Below are 21,579 nucleotides of genomic sequence, written 5' to 3'. Positions count from 1 at the left end.
TAGGTTCTGAAACCTGATCTTGCATACACCGACCCATTCACAGTGCCCCATACTACTCCCTCTATGGCTCTGGACATAGAAGAGTTGTTCATGGTATCATAGAGTTGGAAGGGACCGCCAGGGTCATCTAGTCCAACCCCTGAACAATGCAGGAAATTCCAAACTACCTTCCCGCCCCCACATCCCCAGTGACCCCTACTCCATGCCCAGAAGATGGCCAAGGTGCCCTCCCTCTCATGATCTGCCTAGAATCAGCATTGCTGACAGATGGCCATCTAGCATCTGCTTAAAAACCTCCAGGAAAGGAGAGCTTACCACCTTCCGAGGAAGCCTGTTCTACTGAGGAAGCGCTCTAACTGTTAGAAGGTTCTTCCTAATGTTTAGCCATCTCAGAGTCTTATGCCCTTCCTCTGTGTTTGAGCAAGACCTTATTGGTGTCAGCATTGCACTGTGCGCCCACATAAGCTAGCTTCAGTGGGGAACCATGTTGGTCTGCGGTAGCACAGCTAGACTCAAGTCCAGAAGTACCTTAGAGATCAGCAGGATTTTCAGGGTATGAGCTTTGACTCTCGAAAGCTTACACCACGGGAATCTTGTTGGTCACTGAGGTGCTACTGGACCCAAATCTAGCTGTTCCCCATAAGTTAGTTGCCCACAAACATTGGTACTAGCCTGCCCACCCATACATATCCTACTTTAATTATTCATGGTACATCGACAACCTGAAAAACAAAACAAGAAGCCATTTGCAAAAGAGACGTCTGCGCAATCCTTAACCTCCACAGGCCAAGCAGCTCGTGATAAACTTGATTCAGTTCAGGGAATGTATAATGCATGGAAGCTGGGTGAGAAAGCCAAGGCAAACCGCTCCGCCATGGTGAAGTGCTGGCAACCAGCAGACCTCGAGCCCTGTGCTGGGGAAGGGAGCCGGAGAGCATTCAACCTCTCACTGGCTGCTGAATGCAGAGGAGATGCTACCCTGACCGCCCTCAGCAGCGAGGAGGATTAGGGAATTCCAGGATGCCTTCCAAACACTCCAGTCAATGGAGCTCGAAATCCTCCACCCTCTTCCTCCAACGCTACTGCCAAAAGCCATCATCAATAATTAAGAGGGAAACTGACTCCATGGATTTACATAATTAAAAGGAGTACTTAAAATGTTTAAATGGTGGTACCACTGTAGACCCGGCAAAATACAGCACCGTGGGCCGAAGCAGAAGTGTGCTGCAGCGCTCCCTGCCAGTGGGTGGGAGGTGGAGAGGAAGAGCCAGCCAGGGCAGAGGATTCCCCTCGTGTTGGGAAGCAGCAGCGGTTCGCGCAGGGCGCCAAGTCTGGAACGGATCTGCTGCTCGGTCTAAACTCTCTGTAGAAGAACCTCCCAGTTTGGTAAAGATTGGGACAGGGGGACCAATTTTATTGGCCCTCATATGGAGGATGTAGGGGGGCAATAAAATTGGACCTCCTGACCCAATCTTTACCAAACGCGGGGGTTCTTCTGAGGAGAGTTACCAGCAGCTATGCTGCAAATTTTGTGTCTCTACCTTAAAAAATAGCTCCCCCCCCACCCGAGAGCCCCAGAAACATTCTACTTAGAGTGTAATGGAGCCAAAAAAAATTCTGGATTCCTGAAAAAAGCTGGGGGGGGGACCCATACTGGTATAGGGATTTGAGATTTTTAGGGAATCCCAAAATTTTTCGGATCTAATCCACCCAATCCAAAAAAAATTTGTTTGTCCACACCCTAATATTCAGTGACAGTGTTGCAAATAGTTCTAGCACTGAGGAAAGGATCGGCAGACATGGTTGGATCGAGCCCACAATCCCAAAACCCAACATGCAGGGGTAGGGTGAAGCCAAGGCCTCTTTAACCAGCTCCTCTTTCTTCCCTCAGGAGAGCAGATGCATCATTCAGGGTCAGGCCAGGTATGAACAATGAATTCACAGTGGTATTTGTGAAGCAGGAAAGGCCTACTGCGGACCTCCATCAAGACGCCCAAGAAGCGGTCGGCAGAACACTAGAGTGCAAAATAAATCAAAGGGAAAGGTGGCCAAGCTTTGAAGGAGTGGCTGAGGGCAAGGTTTTCTGGGCTTTGCATTGACAGACAATCCACAGGCAACACAGACCTCAGATAAGGAATTCCATTTCTATAAAAAGCCGCACGAGGCAGAAACTTGGAGCAATTATGTCAAGAGGCTACAGCTAGCCTGGAATTCAGGGTTTCAGAGTGGCTGGAATCCAAGTGTTTGAGGATAAGCATTAGGCCCACTCAAAGGGGTCACGGTCAAGGAAAGATATGCACGGACCCAATAATAGAAGACGCTGACCTGGAATGAAGAGTCTCAAAGTGCCTGTGTGTTGTGTAGTCACAGCTTGTGGGGAACAAAGTTTGTGCTTTTTAGATTGAAGGAAACTTGGCCCATGTAATCGTGTTTTCATTATTGACTAGAATGGTTTTATTCCTTTTAAAATGTGGCAGCACATGTCCAAAGACCTAGCTTGCCATTTTTGCGAAAGATTCTCATCTGGGGTAGGAGAAAAACAGCACAACAACATAAGAAAAGCCCTGCTGGATCAGACCTAGGCCCATCAAGTCCAGCAGTCTGTTCACACAGTGGCCAACCAGGTGCCTCTAGGAAGCCCACAAACAAGTTGACTGCAGCAGCATTATCCTGCCTGTGTTCCACAGCTCCTAAGATAATAAGCATGCTCCTCTGATCCTGGAGAGAATAGGGATGCATCATGACTAGTAGCCATTTTTACTAGTAGCCATGGATAGCCCTCTCCTCCATGAACATGCCCACTCCCCTCTTCAAGCCTTCCAAGTTGGCAGCCATCACCACAGCCTGGGGCAGAGAGATCCACAATTCAACTATGTGTTGTGTTAAGAAATACTTACTTTTATCTGTTTTGAATCTCTCACCCTCCAGCTTTAGCAGATGATCCTGCATTCTGCTATTATGAGAGAGAAAAGCTTCTCCCTGTCCACTCTCTCCAAACCATGCATAATTTTATAGACCTCTATCATGTCTCCCCTTAACCGCCTTCTTTCAAAGCTAAACAGCCCTCAGCGTTTTAACTGCTCCTCATAGGGCAGTTTGGGTGACTGTTCCTAGTGGTGGGAAAATGGGACGGGCTATCCTGGAGGTCATGGAAGAGGCGGCAGCAGTTTTCTTCCTCCAAGAGCAACCTGCCTGCTATCAGTGATGCAACGTAATAGGCACAGAGAGATTGAGTTCTTTTGAACTAGCTAGGCAGAAAACCCTATAGGGTCGTCATAAGTTGGCTGTGACCTGATAGCACTCACACACACACACACACACACACACACACACACACACACACACACACAGTCAGACATGGAGAATGGGGACTTTCCTATCAGGCAACTCTGAAGAGTTGACTAGGACAACACTGCCCTGAGAACCAGAACTTCTAGTGCAACAGCCAATGGAAGGATCTTCTCTCATGGCAAGAATGAGCCACACCTCGTACACAGTGGCATAGAACAGGGATGAACTAGGCCCCCCGGCACCACAGAACAAGAGGTCTGCAGGGGCCTTTCCCATTTCATAGATATGCATCCCTTATGCATATGTAGCTTGACCCAAAGTAATACGTGGGAGGAAGAAAGAAGCGGAGCTGCTGGAGAGAGCTTAGTTTCAGCTAACCCTCTGTGTTGGTGTGTTAGATTTGAGTCCAGTAGCACCTTAAGACACCAACAAGATTTTCGAGGTATACACTTTCGACAGTCAAAGCTCCCTTTGTCAGATATGAGTTGGAATGAAGATCTGAATCCTTATCTCCCCATTGGAAGGTGGAAGAGTGTTGCAAAGAAAGAACACAGGATGCAGAGGTACACTGCACATTGTAAGCTTGATTTAAGCAGAGGAGAAATGTTTAGGGGCAAAAAATTAGCATGTGCTGTGAGATAAGAATCCTATGTCCCTATTCAGCCCTGCGAGGGGGGGGTCCATTGTTCTGAACTTATGAATGAACTCAAATGTTCAGCGATCTCCCGTTGTAATCTCCCCTTGAAGCTTCTCTGTTTGAGGACTGCCGCTCTTAGGCCATGACCCGAATGTGTGTTGGCTGCAGTCACCCTGGTCTACTCCCACCACAACCATCTTTATCTGCACGAGATAAATTTGCCCAATGGGCAAATAGGACCTAGCAGCATTGTGTGAGCATCCAAACTGCCTGCAGAGGGAAAGGCAAGGCCTGTTTGCTCACTTGAGTCCTTGGTTCCTCAGTGCAGAGCTCTGTGTGGTGAGATTCATCCCTCTGCTCCCCCTCCCCTATTGGTGGCTAAACCCATGGTGATCTACAGCCAAAGAGGACACTGAAGACCCAGAAACCAATATTCAGCTCAGGAAGCTATACCCAACTGGATAGTTTCAGTCCCCTCCAATGGTCAAAGTCTGGAGGAGCTACAGGAGACGCAGACCATATTTTGGACACTTAGATGGTATCTCCAGTGCAAAGGGATTTTTATAAGCTTAAATTGGGGCACCAGCTCAAGCCTTCTCTGGAGAACGATAGAGCCGGGTCAGAAGGATCCATGTTCTGGGAACACCCAGACTAGATTACTGTTATGCACGGTAGGTGGGGATGCCTCTGAAGATATATAGTTGTGTTTCCACTGGTTCATGACGTGGTCACCAGGCTGATAAACTAGGATCTGTGATGTTAGTTTACTGGCCTCAAGTTTGTTCCCAGGTTCAATTCAAAGTGCTGTTTTTGACAATTTAAGTGCTGAATTACTTGGGACAAGGACCTCTGGAGGACAATCTGCTCCTACATGAAGCTGACTGATCCTTAAGGTTTGTTTGGGGAGCTCCACACCCAGTGGCGATTGGGGATAGGGCCTGCTAAGGGGTAGCCCTCCTCCATTTGTAGAATTACCCTCTCCAGACACTAATGTGGGGCCAATTTGTTTGTCATTAGCTTAAACCAATTGTATTCTGCAGCTTATTCGGCTACTGCTTCGACCGATCGTTCGAACTTCGTTAGGATCATGGCATTTCCATTTTTGTTTGAACGGCTGAAAGCTGACACAGTGGTTTTGAACAGAAGTAGGAGAGAAGCATTTTTAAACACAAGCACAATTCTATCAGCAAAGCATCTCAAGAAACCACAGCCACACCATGAAGCGGACGGAGGAGGAGGGGGCTACCGGTTAGCTCCGTGCTGCCTTTGTACCACTTGATTGTCGTGGCAGGCCGGCTGGCCATGGCCGTGCAGTTCAGCTCGATCTCTTCTCCTTCCACTGCTGTGTCCTTCTGGATGTCAATCACCAAATTACGTGGCGGGACTGAAATAAAACATGCAAAAAAAGAAAGTCTCAGAGTGTTATGGTACTTGGTAATAACTCCAAGGAACTTCACAACAAGGAGAACCGCTTGGAGGAACAGGTCTTGTGCTGGAGAGCTGACCTGGGTACATGCCCTCCTCTGTCATGAAGCTGCCTTCACTGAATCTGATCCTTGGTCCATCAAGGTCAGTATTATCTACTCAGACTACCAGCGGCTTTCCAGGGTCTCAGGCAGAGGTCCTTCACATCTCCTACTACCTGGTCCTTTTAATGGGAGATGCTGGGTATTGAATCTGGGAATCTTCTGCATGCAAAGCAGAGACTCTTCCTCTGAGCCACAGCCCCTTCCTATGAAAATGCTTTATACTGAACTGGACCATCTGCCCATCAAGATCAGTACTGTCTACTCAGACCGACAGCAGCTCTCCAGGGTCTCAGGCAGGGGTCTTTCACATCATCTGTCATCTGACCCTTTCAGCTGGAGATGGCAGGGATTGAACCTGGTACCTTCCGCATGCCAAGCAGATGCTTTACTGTTGAACCCCTCCTGGGAAATACTGCCCATCCACAAAGAATTGTGAGTTAACTACAGGTTTCAACCTGAATCTTGCCCTTTTCCTCATTTGGAGTTTAAATCATCACTTAAAACCAATTCACAAAACTTAAATTAAAAAAAAGAAGATATTCTGGAGGTCAAACCAAGGGGAAGTGATGACCATCCTCTCAGCTTTAACTGGTTCTATGTTTCCTGAGAAAATAAAACCGAGCAAATTGTGGAGAGATGTTTGATGCAAAGGGCAGAACCTCGAGTCAGAGTGCAATTACTGTGGTTTTCCTTCCTCGCCAGCATGCATTCGGCGGCACAACTCTCTTGCTTTTGTGAAACCCAATAGCTGGGGGGGGGGGGCTGCCCTGATCAATGAAAATAATGAAGTATCGTCTGGATAGCAGGGGCAGAACCTGAGGTGTAGCTACAGGACCCCAAAGCCCATGCGGGGGGGAGCTGTGCCCACCCTTCCATTCTGTTGTCCCCTTCCTAGCCCCCCCCCCCAAACAGGAATAGAAATGGGGTAGGAAGGACTGCACATTTCCTCTTTTACAACCCATTATCACAATGTTAGCAGATGTCTGGTGGTATCGCACACTTCACATGAATCTTTAAACATTTAAATTGGTATTTTCAAAAGTGGGAACTTCTTTTTTTTTGGCTTTGATTGTTTCGATGAAGCGGTTGGGTGACTCAAGTATGAATAACTTTTTTTTTTTCAGCCGATGAACAAATGCGTGTAAAATGTATCATGTACATGATAAAGGAAATTAGGTGGAACATTTCACAGTGGTGTGAAGGAGACTGACATCATACATCCTCAAACTGTGTGTGCATGCGTGTGCACCCCCATACACATGTGCGTGTGTGTGGGGGAGAATGCACAACTGAATTACCTAGACCAGCGATGGTCCCAGGTTACTGGGATATAGAAATCCCCTGTTAAAGAGTAGCCATGCCCATTCTCCTCAATGGGCTCTGGATATCTCTACTCAAGAGAGGGAGGTTCATGCACATAGTCCCATATCATTTCTCCTCCCAGCTGTACCCAAATGGCCAAGACTTCCTGGCAAGTGGGGGGAGGGAGGAGACAGAGCAACATAACAGCATCCACTGAAATACCACTTTAGAAACCAACACATACCTAATTAAACTAAATATATCAATTGAGACAGCAAGGGTAAAAAGTGTCATACTCAGCAGTGCTAAGAAATAACTCTCAAAAGGTGAAAGTAGTCTTCGAAATGCATGCTAAGGCTAATTTTAAACACTTTCCCCAACAAATATTAACATGTTGACATAGAACAGAATCTCATTAAATTGGGGTGGGGAAGAGGAGGGGAGAATCCGTGCAGATAATCAGGAAGGTTTCCCCCCTCTTGGTGGGTGGACGAGTCCATACCTTTCCTTTTCCTTCCAGTGGCAAAGCAAGAGGAACTGAAACAATTCCGAGGAGACGCAAATTTAACATCTAAAATGGCTAAGTGTTCAGCAAAGAGTAAAGACTGAGCAAAGAGCCTCACGGAGGAGGGACACAAGAGTTCACTTCACACAGCAGGACAAAAACAGTGACCGGCAACAAAGGTCAAAAGGACTGCTTCCGATTCCCACTGTTTGACATTGTGTGATTCTGGCCAAGGTTTGGGTGACTGCACCGACCCACTGAGCACACAGAGAGATCCCTTGAAGAACCTTCAATGTGCCCAGAGGCAGAAGGGCCGCATATGTGCTTAACACTTGACTTTAAAACAGCACCAGAGACTGCAACAAAGAGGGTAATATATGACCCATCACTCCCTTTATTACGCCCTCTCAAAACTCCTAAGATAAACAGACGCGTTCAAAATAAGGCAGCAAGGACAGCCAAGGGAGACTGCTGTACCTCGGGGCACTGAATATTCATAACCGAACAGGCAAATATATCTAGCATGCATAATGCAATATGGTAGACATTTGGCTTCCTAGAGGTGAGTTTTATTTGGGGGATGGGCAAGGGATGCAACCCGCAGGGATTGTTACTCTGTCTTCAGGGGGGGGGGCAATGTGGTGTAGTAGTTCAAGTGTTAGACTAAGATCCAGAAGAACCAGGTTCGATTCTCCACTCTGCCATGGAAGCTTGCTGGGTGACCTTGGGCCAGTCACACCCACCTCACAGGGTTGTTTTTGTGAGGATAAAGTGGAGGATGAGAGAACAGGGCATGCCTCTCTGGGTCCCCATTGAGGAGGAAAGTGGGGTATGAATAAAGACAATAAAATAAATAAAACAACCCCCAGTTTCATAGATTACAGCAAAGCTTTTGACTGTGTGGATCATGAAAAGCTATGGCTGGTTTTAAAGGAAATGGGTGTGCCACTACATCTGATCGTTTTAATGTGCAACCTGTACTCTGGACAAGAGGCCACAGTTAGAACAGAATATGGAGAAACGGAATGGTTTCCAATTGGCAAAGGTGTCAGACAAGGATGTATTTTATCTCCCTATCTCTTCAATCTATATGCAGAACATATAATTAAGAAAGCTGGATTAGATTTAGATGAAGGTGGAGTGAAAATTGGAGGGAGGAACATTAATAATTTGAGATATGCTACATTATGCTGCACTACATTATTGGCAGAAAATAGTGAAGATTCGAAACGACTACTGTTGAAAGTTAAAAGAGAAAGTGCCAAAGCAGGACTACAGCTGAACATCAAGAAAACAAAAGTAATAACTACAGGAGAATCACTCAACTTTAAGGCTGACAATGAGGAAACTGAAATTGTTCAAGACTTTCTATTCCTTGGCTCCACCATCAACCAAAAGGGAGACTGCAGCCAAGACATCAGAAGGAGACTGAGACTGGGAAGGGCAGCCATGAAGGAGCTAGAGAATATTTTGAAGTGTAAGGATGTGTCACTGGCCACCAAGACTAGGTTAATTCATGCCATCGTATTCCCTATTACCATGTATGGGTGTGAAAGCTGGACAGTGAAGAAAGCTGATAGGAAGAAAATAGATTCCTTTGAAATGTGGTGTTGGAGGAGAGGGTTACAGAGTCCGTGGACTGCCAAAAAAACAAATCAGTGGGTTCTAGATCAAATCGAGCCTGAACTGACCCTAGAAGCTAAAATGACTAAACTGAGGCTGTCGTACTTTGGTCACATTACGAGAAGACAAGAGTCACTGGAAAAGACAGTCATGCTAGGAAAAGGGCAGCAGGAAAAGAGGATGACCCAACAAGAGATGGATTGACTCAATGGAGGAAGCCACAGCCTTCAATTTGCAAGATCTGAGAAAGGCTGTCAAAGTTAGGACATTTTGGAGGACTTTCATTCATAGGGTCGCCATGAGTCGGAAGCAACTTGGTGGCACTTAACACACACACAGTTTCAGATATGGATTGCAAATGGCCAAGAGTTTCAAATACAGACTGTAGAAACGTCACAGTGTAATTTCCTGGGTCCCAATCCAAACAACGCCTTAATGGCAAGAGCAGGGTGGAAATCTTCCTCATAGAGGACGTTGAAAAGGAAGCTTGGAATGCACCGTGTGTGTGTGTGTGCATGTTTCTTTGGGGATGGATTGTGTGTTCACATACACTTTTCCCAACACGCTTCTGTGGATCATGGCCCCAAGGTCTTCCACTATATTTTCACATATCCTAAGATACAGAAAATATGCACCAGAAATATTGTCGAAGGCTTTAACGGTCAGAGTTCATTGGTTCTTGTAGGTTATCCGGGCTGTGTAACCGTGGTCTTGGTATTTTCTTTCCTGACGTTTCGCCAGCAGCTGTGGCAGCCGGCATCTTCAGAGGAGTAACACTGAAGGACAGCGTCTCTCAGTGTCAAGTGTGTAGGAAGAGTCAGAGAGGGGTTGGGTTTGAGCTGAGTACTGTCCTGCAGACGTAATGTGCTAATCATTGTCCTGTAAGTATCAAGATAATGTATTAATGAGAGTGTGGTATGTTAATATGGAAGCATTGTATCCTGGAATGATCTGGTAATGTGTGAAATCCAAAGCTAATCTGCATGGCTATTGTTGACTGTAGCCTTTGTTAGTCTGGAGGTTTTTCAGGGCAGGGTTGGCTTCCTGCCCTGAAAAACCTCCAGACTAACAAAGGCTACAGTCAACAATAGCCATGCAGATTAGCTTTGGATTTCACACATTACCAGATCATTCCAGGATACAATGCTTCCATATTAACATACCACACTCTCATTAATACATTATCTTGATACTTACAGGACAATGATTAGCACATTACGTCTGCAGGACAGTACTCAGCTCAAACCCAACCCCTCTCTGACTCTTCCTACACACTTGACACTGAGAGACGCTGTCCTTCAGTGTTACTCCTCTGAAGATGCCGGCTGCCACAGCTGCTGGCGAAACGTCAGGAAAGAAAATACCAAGACCACGGTTACACAGCCCGGATAACCTACAAGAACCAATGCACCAGAAACTTCAGAACAAGGCATCCGGTGAGAAATGGGCTCTAGCAAGAGGAATCGGGTCCAGGCCCTTTGTTGAAGGTGGGATGGCCGTAAGCCAGTTTCTGAAAATGTCCCACGACTCGCGTGCCCTTCCATCTCTTTGCCAAACCGACACGAACTACAGACAAGTTTGAGGCTGCCCTTACCCAGCACCGTGATCGTCATGAAGATTTCCTGGGGGGGATCCGTGTAGAGTTGACAAAAGTATCTTCCTTCGTCCGAAATAGAGACATTTGTCAGTGACACTCTGAGTTCGCTGTTAGAGAAATTCACCAACTGAAACCTGCTGTCCTTCAAAGCTGTGGAACAAAGAGACGATTAGGGACTGCAACAGACACAAAGCAAGCAGAACCTCCTTCTCACAAGACGCAGAAGCCTGAGGACGAAGACACCACGTAGAAGCCACACATGGCATTCCTTTTGTACCCTGCTCTTTTGCTCGGGTTCCCAACCTTTTGGAGCCTGTGGGTACCTTTGGAATTCTGACACGGTGTGATGCGCACAGCCACAAAATGGCTGCCACAGGAGGCAGACCCAGCCACAAAATGGCTGCCACAGGAGGCAGACCCAGCCACAAAATGGCTGCCACAGGAAGAAGAGCCAGCCACAAAATGGCTGCCACAGGAGGCAGACCCAGCCACAAAATGGCTGCCACAGGAGGCAGACCCAGCCACAGAATGGCTGCCACAGGAGGCAGACCCAGCCACAAAATGGCTGCAGCAGCTTACCCTCAGTCCCAAAGTGAATATCCTTGCGCTGTGGTGGCAGCTTCTGCCCAAACCATGTTCTTAAAAATCTACATAGTCAAATCTCCAACTGCCAGTCAAAAATCTTGCTGTACAAGATTCAGTGTTTATGAGCTCTGTCTGCTTTGCATAGCAGTTATTTCATATATATGAGTATTGCTTGTATGTATATAATGCAAATACAAGAGTAAGACATATATTTGTAAGCTTGGGTTGCTGTGGCTTGGCTTTGGTGCAACTTGGACTTAAACAATGCTCTGCTCATCAATCAAACATAAATCAAAACAAACACATTCCTCTTACCAAGTGCTGAGCCTTCTACCCCATCCCCACTGCCCATCTACCCTCTCCTCGTGCAGAAAAAAGAAGCAGAAACACTCAAGTCAGTCAACAGCTGCAAAATAAAGGGTCTTTGGGAAAGTCCATTAAGAGTCGTTTAGCAAATGAGAAGACCGAACTGGCAGGAGTTGAAGAACACAGCTCTCGCAGAAGCATGAAAAGTATGGTCGTGCCAATTCACAGAGAATTTAACTAAACTGGGATCTCACTCCGGCAAAGATGGGACGGATGCGTTCTGACAAACGCAATCCCTGCTTTCATTCTGCCTGGCCTGGGAGGTTGCAAATCAATGAGGAGTTCTAGTTTGGGGCCATAAATCCTGCCTGTGCTCAACCCTCGTTTATTGTGTGTGGCTCGAGGCTATGAAACAGACACACACACCAAGAGCATCTGGTCTTCTTCCTGTTACGCTTTCAACACTATGTGGTTAAGACCCCTTTATGCCTCGGGTTGCTGGAGATTTTGCTGTGGAATCAAGGAAGGTCTGTCGTGGACATTTAGCCCTCAAGGCAATCTTGTCCGCACACCCAGTGCTGAAACTCGGCCTGCTCTGTCCGACTGAATTTGTTTGTGTCCGCTAAAAATGCGGGCCCTTAATTGCAACTTTGCGTGAATTCCTCCAACCTGTTCCTGGCGCATGCCAAGACAGTCTAGTTTTTAAAAGGGATCATGCAAGCTTTCTGTTAAAGCCAGCGATTATGAGCGCCGGTGTCTACCTTCTCATAGAAGAACTGACCAAACCCCTTGAATTGTCTAACATTAAATGAAAAACGAGGCTTCAGCAACCGATCACAACTTGCCATCAAGCAAAACAGGGCTGGAAACTCACGTCTGAAGTCTTTGAAATAAATCGTCTGTCTGTTAGGATTCAATAGCTGAATCACGGAATCGTCGCTGTTTTTGACTCTGCAGTTGATGGTGGCGACGTCTCCCTCTACCACGGTCACATTTTCTGTAAACAAGTTCTGACCGTCACCTTAAGTTAAAGGGGGGAAAAGACACACAAGAGGGGTCAACCCACATCAGATGTTTATATGACACCACAGAGAACCATTCAAGAGGGAAGGCATTGATGCAGGAATGCAGAAGATCGATACCTTGAGAATCCAGGAAGAACATTTGCGTATGAAGTCTGGCAGCTCACATCCTGAAACAGACCTCACACAAAGCTCTGCAGACCCAGGTGGACAAATCTGTTGCCTTTTTGAACTGGCACAGGGGTGAATTTCCACTCACTCACTAGATGGGGCAAGGAGAAACTCATCGCCAGACAAGACAGCACCTGCTCCCCCGACCCCGGGTACTTCTACCACGACCCACCACCATGCGGAGCTAGGTATGCCACACATATTAATTTTCTCACGTTAATTTTTTATTAAAATGCGAACTTGTTGCCTGTCTTCACGAAAAGTGAACTCAAGGCGGTTCAGTTAATGATACATAGTGAAACACAATTCAAATTAAAAGGGGAAAAAATCACCCCCAAACCTGAGAACAAAATGTTTCATCCCCTCTCTAGTCTCTACAGGCAACTGAGAACCGCTCAGCACAAGTCCCTTGTGCTCAGCACAGCCCTGTCTTGCATGGTCTTCTGAACGCTGCCGAGGAGGAAATAGCTCTTATTTTTGCAGGCACTGTTCCAGAGCACGGCCTGAAAAGACCACATAATAGACCTTTGCAGAAATCTCACACACACACAAAAGGAGGCATCGGCTGGAGGAATGGAGGTTGCACACAGGTTCATACAGGGAGGGGCAGGCCTTCAGAGATGCAGGCCCCGAGCCAAAGAAGGGTCCTAAGGTCAATAAACCTGGAAGCAACCATACACCCCAGGCAGCAGTCCCAGAAAAATGGCACCACCTGGCTAGTTTTTGAGGCTAGGCAAGCTGCTGCGCTCTGAACTAGCTGAGGTCCCTGGGTTGTTTTTACGAACTGCCCCACATAAAGTGCACTGTGGTCACCTAGGACCAGCGTTGCTGGATCAGCTGGCCTGAAAAAAAGGGGGAAACCTTTGAGCCATACGTAGCTGAGAGAAGAAGGGCTCTGACGGCTCCTGCCCCTGCTTGCTCCTCCGTCAGCCATGTCTGACCCTTGACTCTTAACACGTTCTGTTACATGAAAGAGCCATCATCACTCCTAGGGTTGCCTCTTTGCCTCCAGCGGGAGGTTTTTGGGGCAGAGCCTGAGGAGGGAGGGGTTTGGGGAGAGGAGGGACTTCAATGCCTTAGAGTCCAATGGCCAAAGCAGCCATTTTCTCCAGGTGAACTGATCTCTATCGGCTGGAGATCAGTTGCAATAGCAGGAGTTCTCCAGCTAGTACCTGGAGGTTGGCAACCCTAATCACGCCCTCCAAACTATATGATCCATTTGGGGCTGTCATTGAATCACATTTTATTTAGAATGGAATAGCTGCTGAGCAATGCACCCATCACGATGCCTTCCAAAAGCCATAGGTGTTAGCAGCTTTTCCCACCTAAACCGCTTCAGCTAGTTTTTCTTTGGAAATCAGCGACTGTAACCCGCTTCCTGTCAAGTGATGCGTTCATGGGCTTGGATCCAGAGAAGCGGGAGCAGAGTTCCATGCAGACAACGGATGCCTTTCTGCCCTCCCCTTCTGCTGCAGTCTTTTGTTCACCCGTGAAGCTGTTCCTGTGGTCCGGGCACCCCGTTGCGAAGCTCAGTGGGACGTAGCATGAGGGGATGCATCCAAAATCAGCAGAAACAAGGGTGAGCGGACAAGAAACTCCTTACGTAATTTGCAAACAGAGTGCCAGCAGGCGACGGCCCCCTTATGTAAGACCACCGATGAAAGAGCCTTACTTGTAACAAGCAGATTATTAGGCACGTGCCGTGTTTGCCTATGCACAGATCTACACATGTGACTTACACGGCACGCGCAACCAGAGCAGGGCAGCTGTTTGGCTTTGAGAAGGAAAATGTTGGGGCTCTGCCTTTGCACAAGCAGATTGGCCTTTTGCCGCCTTGGGCAGAGCCTGCTCTTCTGTGTGAACCAAGATGATAGAAATAGAAATACAGTTTGAGAAATCAACGTCAGTTGTGTTAAAGCAAGGGGCATACACAAGCCTACACACACACACACACACACACACTTCGAAGGACAGAAACAGTATTTGCACTGGAGACCACTGACATAATTAGAGAATCTTTTTTAAGGAGGCTGAGTGGAGAGGAAAGGGAAACAAGCTCCCCCACCACACACACACACAACGCACACAATTTTGCTAAAAATAGGAGATGCTGTTTCTGCAGACAAGGGCAGCTTCGTAAGCAGCTGAAAGGTAATTCCATCTGGCTATAAAAACACAAATCCAAAGCAAGATCGTGTGTGTGTGTGTGTGCGTGGAGAACAAATTCTTCCTCGATCCTAGAAGCTAAAAAAAGCACAGACGAGAACAGGAGTGCATCCAGCCAAAATGACTCCATCCAACACCACACAAACTGAGAGTTTCAACGCAAATGACCAGAGCTGCATCAAAGCACCATCAAGGCACAGGAAGAGGAAGTCAACATTTTCAAGCTGTTTGGTACCCCCCTCCCCTGCATCTGGGGACCAGTTTCTGTTTTCATTACTATGGCCTCGATTCTCTGGGCCTCCTTCCCTTTACTATGGAACACAATTGTGCAAGTCTCCTTCTAGTAGGGTTGCCAACCTGCAGGTGGCACCTGGAGATCTCTGGGACTTACAACTGATCTCCCAACTACCGAGATCAGTTCTCCTGGAGAAAATGGCTGCTTTGGAGGGTGGCCTCTACGGCATTACGCCCTGCAGAGGCCCCTCCCCTTCCCAAACCCCACCCTCCCCAGGTTCCACCTCCCTAATTTCCAGGTATTTCCCAAACCAGAGCTGGCAATCCTATCCTCTACATTTGGCACTTTTAAAGCCAGCAATTTATTGAGGACCCGATTATGATCTTATAGGCCAGGGGTGTCGAACTCATTTGTTAAGAGAGCCGGATATGACATAAATGGCACATGGTTGGGCTGAGTCATGCCTCACTAGCCCAGCTTGGGACTGGGGGGTGGGTGGGCTACCTTGGCTGGTTCGAGAGCCAGGTAAGAGCTCTCAAGGGGTCGTATCCAGCCCAGGAGCCGTATGTTTGACATCCCAGTTCTAGGCCCAGTTTAAACGGCACTGACTGCTTACGTCTCCCTCTTTCCCTTGAAGCTTCACACAGTTTGCTGCAGAAGTGCAGCTCATACTAAATTTGACCAAATTAAAGAGCACGTGTCCACTGTGGGTCTTTCAGAAAGTGCTCGCTATGGTCAATCATCCAGGTTTTTCAGCAAAAAAGTGTCTGGATTGGAGGATCAAGCAGCACCGAATAAACAGAACTCCCCACTTCTAGAGTCAGAAACCAAACGTAAGCCACACCCAACAAAGTGAAAACCCCAAGTACTTAGGACTAGCCGCAAGAAAAAGGGCGCACAGTACATCCAGACACTCAGGAGACTCAAGATTTGGAGAAGGAAATACGGAGCTCCATATCTGCAGAGCAGCCGATTGGCAACAACTGCAAACACTTGCAGTAATTCACTCAAAGTTCTCTGTGCACTGAACCCACCTCAGATCGATTTGAAAAAACAACAACAAAAACACACCAAAATTAAAACAAATAAATAAATAAATAGACAATTAGTTTGCCACAGTATGCCAAGTCTGGAGACCAAGTCCTATGAAGAAAGGTTGAAGGAGCTGGGTATGTTTAGCCTGAAGAGGAGAAGACTGAGAGGGGATAGGATAACCATCTTCAAGTACTTGAGGGGCTCTCATATTGAGGATGGTGCCGAGTTGTTTTCTGTTGCCCCAGGAGGTCAGACCAGAACCAACGGGTTGAAATTAAATCAAAAGAGTTTCCGTCTAAACATTAGGAAGAATTTTCTAACAGTTAGAGCAGTTCCTCAGTGGAACAGGCTTCCTCGGGAGGTAGTAAGCTCTCCTTCCCTGGAGGTTTTTAAGAAGAGGTTAGATGGCCATCTGTCAGCAATGCTTATTCTGTGACCTTAGGCAGATGATGAGAGGGAGGGCATCTTGGCCATCTTCTGGTCACTAGGGGTGTGGAGGGGAGAGGTAGTTGTGAATTTCCTGCATTGTGCAGGGGGTTGGACTTGATGGCCCTGTTGGTCCCTTCCAAATCTATGATTCTATGATTCTAGGATAGCTTTTTTCCAGTGTTAAAACTGGAGGCACATTCCAAGCTTACATTGCAAAATATTCCATATGCTTTGTATTGGTCATCTCCCAGAATAACAGGCAGGAATCCTAGAATCATAGAGTTGGAATAGACCATCAGGTCATCTAGTCCAACCCCCTGCACAATGCAGGAAATTCACAACGACCTTCCTCCCACACCCCCAGTGACCCCTACCCCATGCCCAGAAAATGGCAAAAAAAAAAAAAAAAAAAAAATCAGGATCCCTGGCTAATCTGGCCAGGAGGAAGATTGCTTCCTGACCCCAAAGTGGTGATCGGCCATGAGAGTCAAACACTGACACAACCCTTCCTGCCTCCCTCTCATGAACTGCCTAAGGTCATAGAATCAGCATTGCTGACAGATGGCCATCTAACCTCTACTTAAAAACCTCCAAGGAAAGAGAGCTCACCACCTCCCGAGGAAGCCTGTCCTACTTGCCGCTGCAAGGCAGCACAGTTCATATTGGTGTCTTGCTGCCCCCTTTGCTTGGGAAGGAACTGTACTTTCTGGACCACAAAGCTGCTTCTGGAATTCCTCTACACTTGTCAGCAGCAGCAGCTGGGCCATGGATTCTGGATACATTTGTACTTCTTACCCACAAGATGACGTCAAGTGTTTATACATTATTGGGAGAGGGCAGACATCAATACAGCAAGGGGCATTCTTGACTTGAATGGTGCAGAACAGTGGATGAATCCAGCAGGGTAGCTTAACTTTCAAAGTGCAATCCAGACCTTCTCACAGCCTGCGGCTTGGGAATCACTGCCACAGACGCAGCCATTTTAGTAAGGATCGACTGGTAAGCCATTAGCATCAAAGCAAAACAACATTCTCAAGTCCTGAGAGCTAAAATTAACTCCACTGGTAGCAGGCAGGCACCGAGGAAGATGGCACAATGCGCTGGTTTTTGCAAAAGGCATCTCCTAGAAGAGCACCGCTCTCCACCCTCCCCGAGCTTGCTCTGATGGCACATATGCTCTGAGCTTGGGTTCTTCGGACTACCTTTAAATCAGCAGATGACGCTGTGAACATCCAAAGGCCGAGTACAAAAGGAAACCTTCCATTCAGTTACCCTCTGTGAGCCAGGTCACACACATTTTAACAGCCAGGAGTCCTCAAATTCCCCCCTCCTGCCCCTTTTAATGAACTGAAGTCAGTGTGTCAGCAGCAATATCTAGGTTCAACACCGCACGCACTGGGAGGGGTGTGTGTGGGAGTGGAGAGGATGGAGAAGAGGGCAACTCTGCATCCTACATTCCAGCAACTGGTGCTTCTAACCTTCTGCAAATCTATGTGACCTGGCTCAAAAGGCACAAACAAGAAATTTTTGACTTGAAAGAGACTTATGTGACTGGGAATCAGGGAATGGATCCCTGAATTCAACATGATGCTGGCAGAAGGGTCCCCAAATCCACCTCCATCAAGCTCTGGCGGCTCACTAAGGCCCGGCATACAGAGGAAGCTAACCAAGAGAGCAGATGAGTTCTTGCTGCCCAGGACGAAATGGGAAAATGGGAACTTACAACCTAAAATTTGACAGGGGGGTAGTAGATGGGGTGGAGGCAGAGATAAGCAGGGGAAGACAACAAATTTGCTCTGGCTATACATGACTTAGGCTTCATTTCAGTAGAGGATGAAGACTAAAGAGTTGCGTCAAGGAAGAATAGTAGAGACCCAAGGACAGATCTGTGGGAGACCCCAATGGAGAGAGGAGAGCAAAGGAAGAATCCCTAAATCCCTTGAACACAATGAAGGACCAGTCAGAGAGGAGGAGGATCAACTCAGGGAAGACTCAGGTGTGAAGGGGCTCAATCCAGACAGAGTGATCCACTGAAGGCAGGAAGGGTTGCATCAGCGTTAGGCTCTCATGGCCCTTTCTTACATGCCCAGGGAAATGCCGACCAGGAAGAGATTTCCCTCCAGGCCAGATTGGCCAGGGATCCTGGAGGGTTTTTGTTGGCCATCTTATGGGCAAGGAGTAGGGGTCACTGAGAGTGTGTGTGGGGGAGGTAGTTGTGAATTTCCTGCATTGTGCAGGGGGCTGGACTAGATGACCCTGGTGGACCCTTCCAACTCTATGATTCTGTTCTGTGTATCTAAGGCAGCAGAGAGGTCATGACAGATGGGGAAAGGCCTGTGGACTGGCAGTGAGGTCGGCTTCAGAGGGCAGGTTGTATGGGGTCATGAGGGGAGTTGGAAGACAGTTGAGAGAACATGACTAAGCAGCAGACTCTAGGAGAATGGAGGCAAAGGTTAGAAGGGAATTTGCAGGAGAGGGTGGATAGGGGGCAGAAGGGATTTTACTTGCTCCCAAAGAGGAAATCCCAAAGAACCTGCAGATGAATTCTTGGGGAATATTTTGTGTGTGTCTGCTTTTGTGTGTCAGTGGGAGTCACGGGAACAAACATCGATATCAGCAAGAAGAAGCATGCAGGAAATATTTTCCCTATTTTCCATAAACATAACCTTCATGACAAATTAACAAAGTCATTAAGATTTTATTTCCATCTCAGTAATTTTCAGCATATTCTTTTTAACATTTACTTTAAGACAATCCTATCTCTCAATTCATTAAGCTCATTCTCCCATTTACCAAGTTTTATATCAAATCAAAATCCTATTTGAATTAATAAGAATTATGGGGAAAGTAATTTAGAAATAAATGATCTGAGGTTCAAACTGCTGAAGCTTTTGATTATAAAAAAAGAGTTACCATTAAAACTAGCCAGAAGATTTCTTTAGGAGTCTGGCATCGAGAGACCTGGATCACAACGGGCTCATGTTGCGGCATGTGGGAAGAGTTTTTTTAGATGTTTTGTTAACAAGTTTTACAATCATGCAGCCCTTTTAGCAACCACACAAAAAAAAAAGGCAGAATATCAGAACATTTCATCCTCCATCTCATTTGGAGTGTTGTATTAGAACTCACAATAGTTTCCTGACAAAAATGAAAAAATGATTAACTTACATTAGGCAATTAAGAGATAGAAAGAAAGAAAATGATACAGCCATCAGTAGTCGTTGCTTAAGGAAAATTGAACCTTATTAAGACAATATTTAAATGGCCATAAATAATATTGCCAACTGGGCTCTGGCTCAATTTAACTTTGTTGACAGTAGCACCGCATAATGCAACACGAAGAAAAGCTACAAAGAGCAGCAGGAGACTTGTTTTCTGAAGACCCAAAGTCAAGAATTGTGGGGTTTGAACTGGGACACTGATCATGAAGACACAATTAACTCCTGGCCTTTGTCAGAGGCTCCAAATCTGCAGCAAATACTCGCGATACCTGCTGACTGAGTCCAAAATAGGGAACCAAACACAAAAAGATTTAATCAGCTTCCTCATTCCCTTTTCCATCCATGTGGCACAATCACAGCCGAACCTGTCCTGCCTCCTGACATTCCTAGACTTCTCCTTTGGGTCAGATCTCCCTAAGTGGGTTTGTTCAACCATATTTGACGAAAATATAGCTTTAACCATTTTTCAGGGACGCCTGTGTGCCAGCTGATACTGTGCCTTGGCGATTTGATGCTCCTGACAAATTGCTAAGCATCTAGAGCAGGGCTCCCCATCCTTTTTGAGTCTGCGGGCACCAGGAATATGTTGGAAGGTGCCATGGTGCCTATGGGCACAATGTTTAGGACCCCCTGTGGGCCAGAGGAAGGTGCAATCGGCTGATCCTTTACCTGCTGTCCAGGTTGCCCAGGCTGCCACCCTAAGGTTTCTGCAATACTGGAGTACCCTGAAGCCTTTCATCAGCAAACCCTGACCACACCCAGTCAGCTCATGCAGGCAAAAGTGAGCGGCAGAATATTTGCTTGGTGAATGAGGAATCTCTGGAGAATTATGACAAACTTGTAAAAGAAGTAAGGGGGGGCATTGAAATGTTTCTGATTGATATTCACGATGCACAGATTTTCCCTCAATTAAAGTTAATTACCCACAAATGGAACACATAATAATCTGTGTGCTACTGCTTCTTCTTCTTTTATTAATAATCTGCTATTGTGATGTTTAATGTTAAGTTAGAATCCTATCTTCCAAGCCTAGATATCCACTATATGGGCTTTCTGATTAGTTTTAAATTCCAAAAGCTTTTTAACTATGCAGTTTAAATATGTAAGCCACATAATAGAGCATAATCGCTCCTTTGGAATCATTAGAACGCATAGTAAATACGATGCAGCATGACAATAGTTTAAATACACACTCAGATGATAGCTTTGTAACAAGTGGATACTTTGCATTCTATCAGCTAAATGGGCACTTACATATAGATCATAATAATATCTCCTTGACAACAATTAAGGTCTATTGTCTCAATTTATTGGCTCCGGGATCCTCTTGCTTGGTTCGGTGCAGGAAAACAAAGGCAACAAAATAATACAAAATAAAAAGATGTTAAAATAAATGCTGGAAAGCCGGGAAATTCAGTGTTGTTGAAGTTCCACTCACCCTACTTTGTTCTTTCTCTTACACGCACACACCCCTTGGTTGGATGGGCATGGCCCCACTGGAAAGCCCTTGTGGGGCCCAGTTTCGTTTCTATGCCGCTTGCTGGCAGACTGTTTGTTGTGCTGTTAATCATCAGGCAACTTAGCTCAACTAGCCATTCCCCACGTCCACCTCTCCATACCGCTACCAATGGAAGCATTGACAAACAAATGGAATTCAGTTCGGCCTCACAGAGGACCAAGCCTGTTTTACTTTACCAGCTTTATTATATTGACTTCATTTAGAGCCCACCTTTCTCACTGAGACGCAAGGCAGACTACAAAATATAAAACACAGTTCGTTCAGACAGCAAAATCTTCCGAATGCAGAAGGACTACCAGGCAGATGATGATCTATCTGATATATTGTTTTTCAGAGCAGGATCCTATTTGTTCAAGAGTGGGCAGATTTTGTGCTTGAAGCATCTCCCCCCCCCCAGAACTCTGGG

General features: G+C 46.5%; 1 protein-coding gene across 1 annotated transcript in view; it reads right to left on the bottom strand.

Annotated features, from left to right (window-relative positions):
- Positions 1 to 21,579, bottom strand: part of CADM1 (cell adhesion molecule 1) — a 304,386-nt gene that overhangs the window by 61,103 nt on the left and 221,704 nt on the right. Inside the window, exons 2-4 of the mRNA XM_056860835.1 lie at positions 12,250 to 12,396; positions 10,482 to 10,634; positions 5,175 to 5,312 (exon numbers count right to left, since the gene is read on the bottom strand). Of these exons, the coding sequence (XP_056716813.1) occupies positions 5,175 to 5,312; positions 10,482 to 10,634; positions 12,250 to 12,396 (438 nt within the window). The remainder of the gene's footprint in view (positions 1 to 5,174; positions 5,313 to 10,481; positions 10,635 to 12,249; positions 12,397 to 21,579) is intronic.

The sequence above is a fragment of the Euleptes europaea genome, chromosome 14 (genome assembly GCF_029931775.1).
Source record: "Euleptes europaea isolate rEulEur1 chromosome 14, rEulEur1.hap1, whole genome shotgun sequence".
Lineage (NCBI taxonomy): Eukaryota > Metazoa > Chordata > Lepidosauria > Squamata > Sphaerodactylidae > Euleptes > Euleptes europaea.
This window is presented reverse-complemented; position numbering and strand designations above follow the sequence as displayed.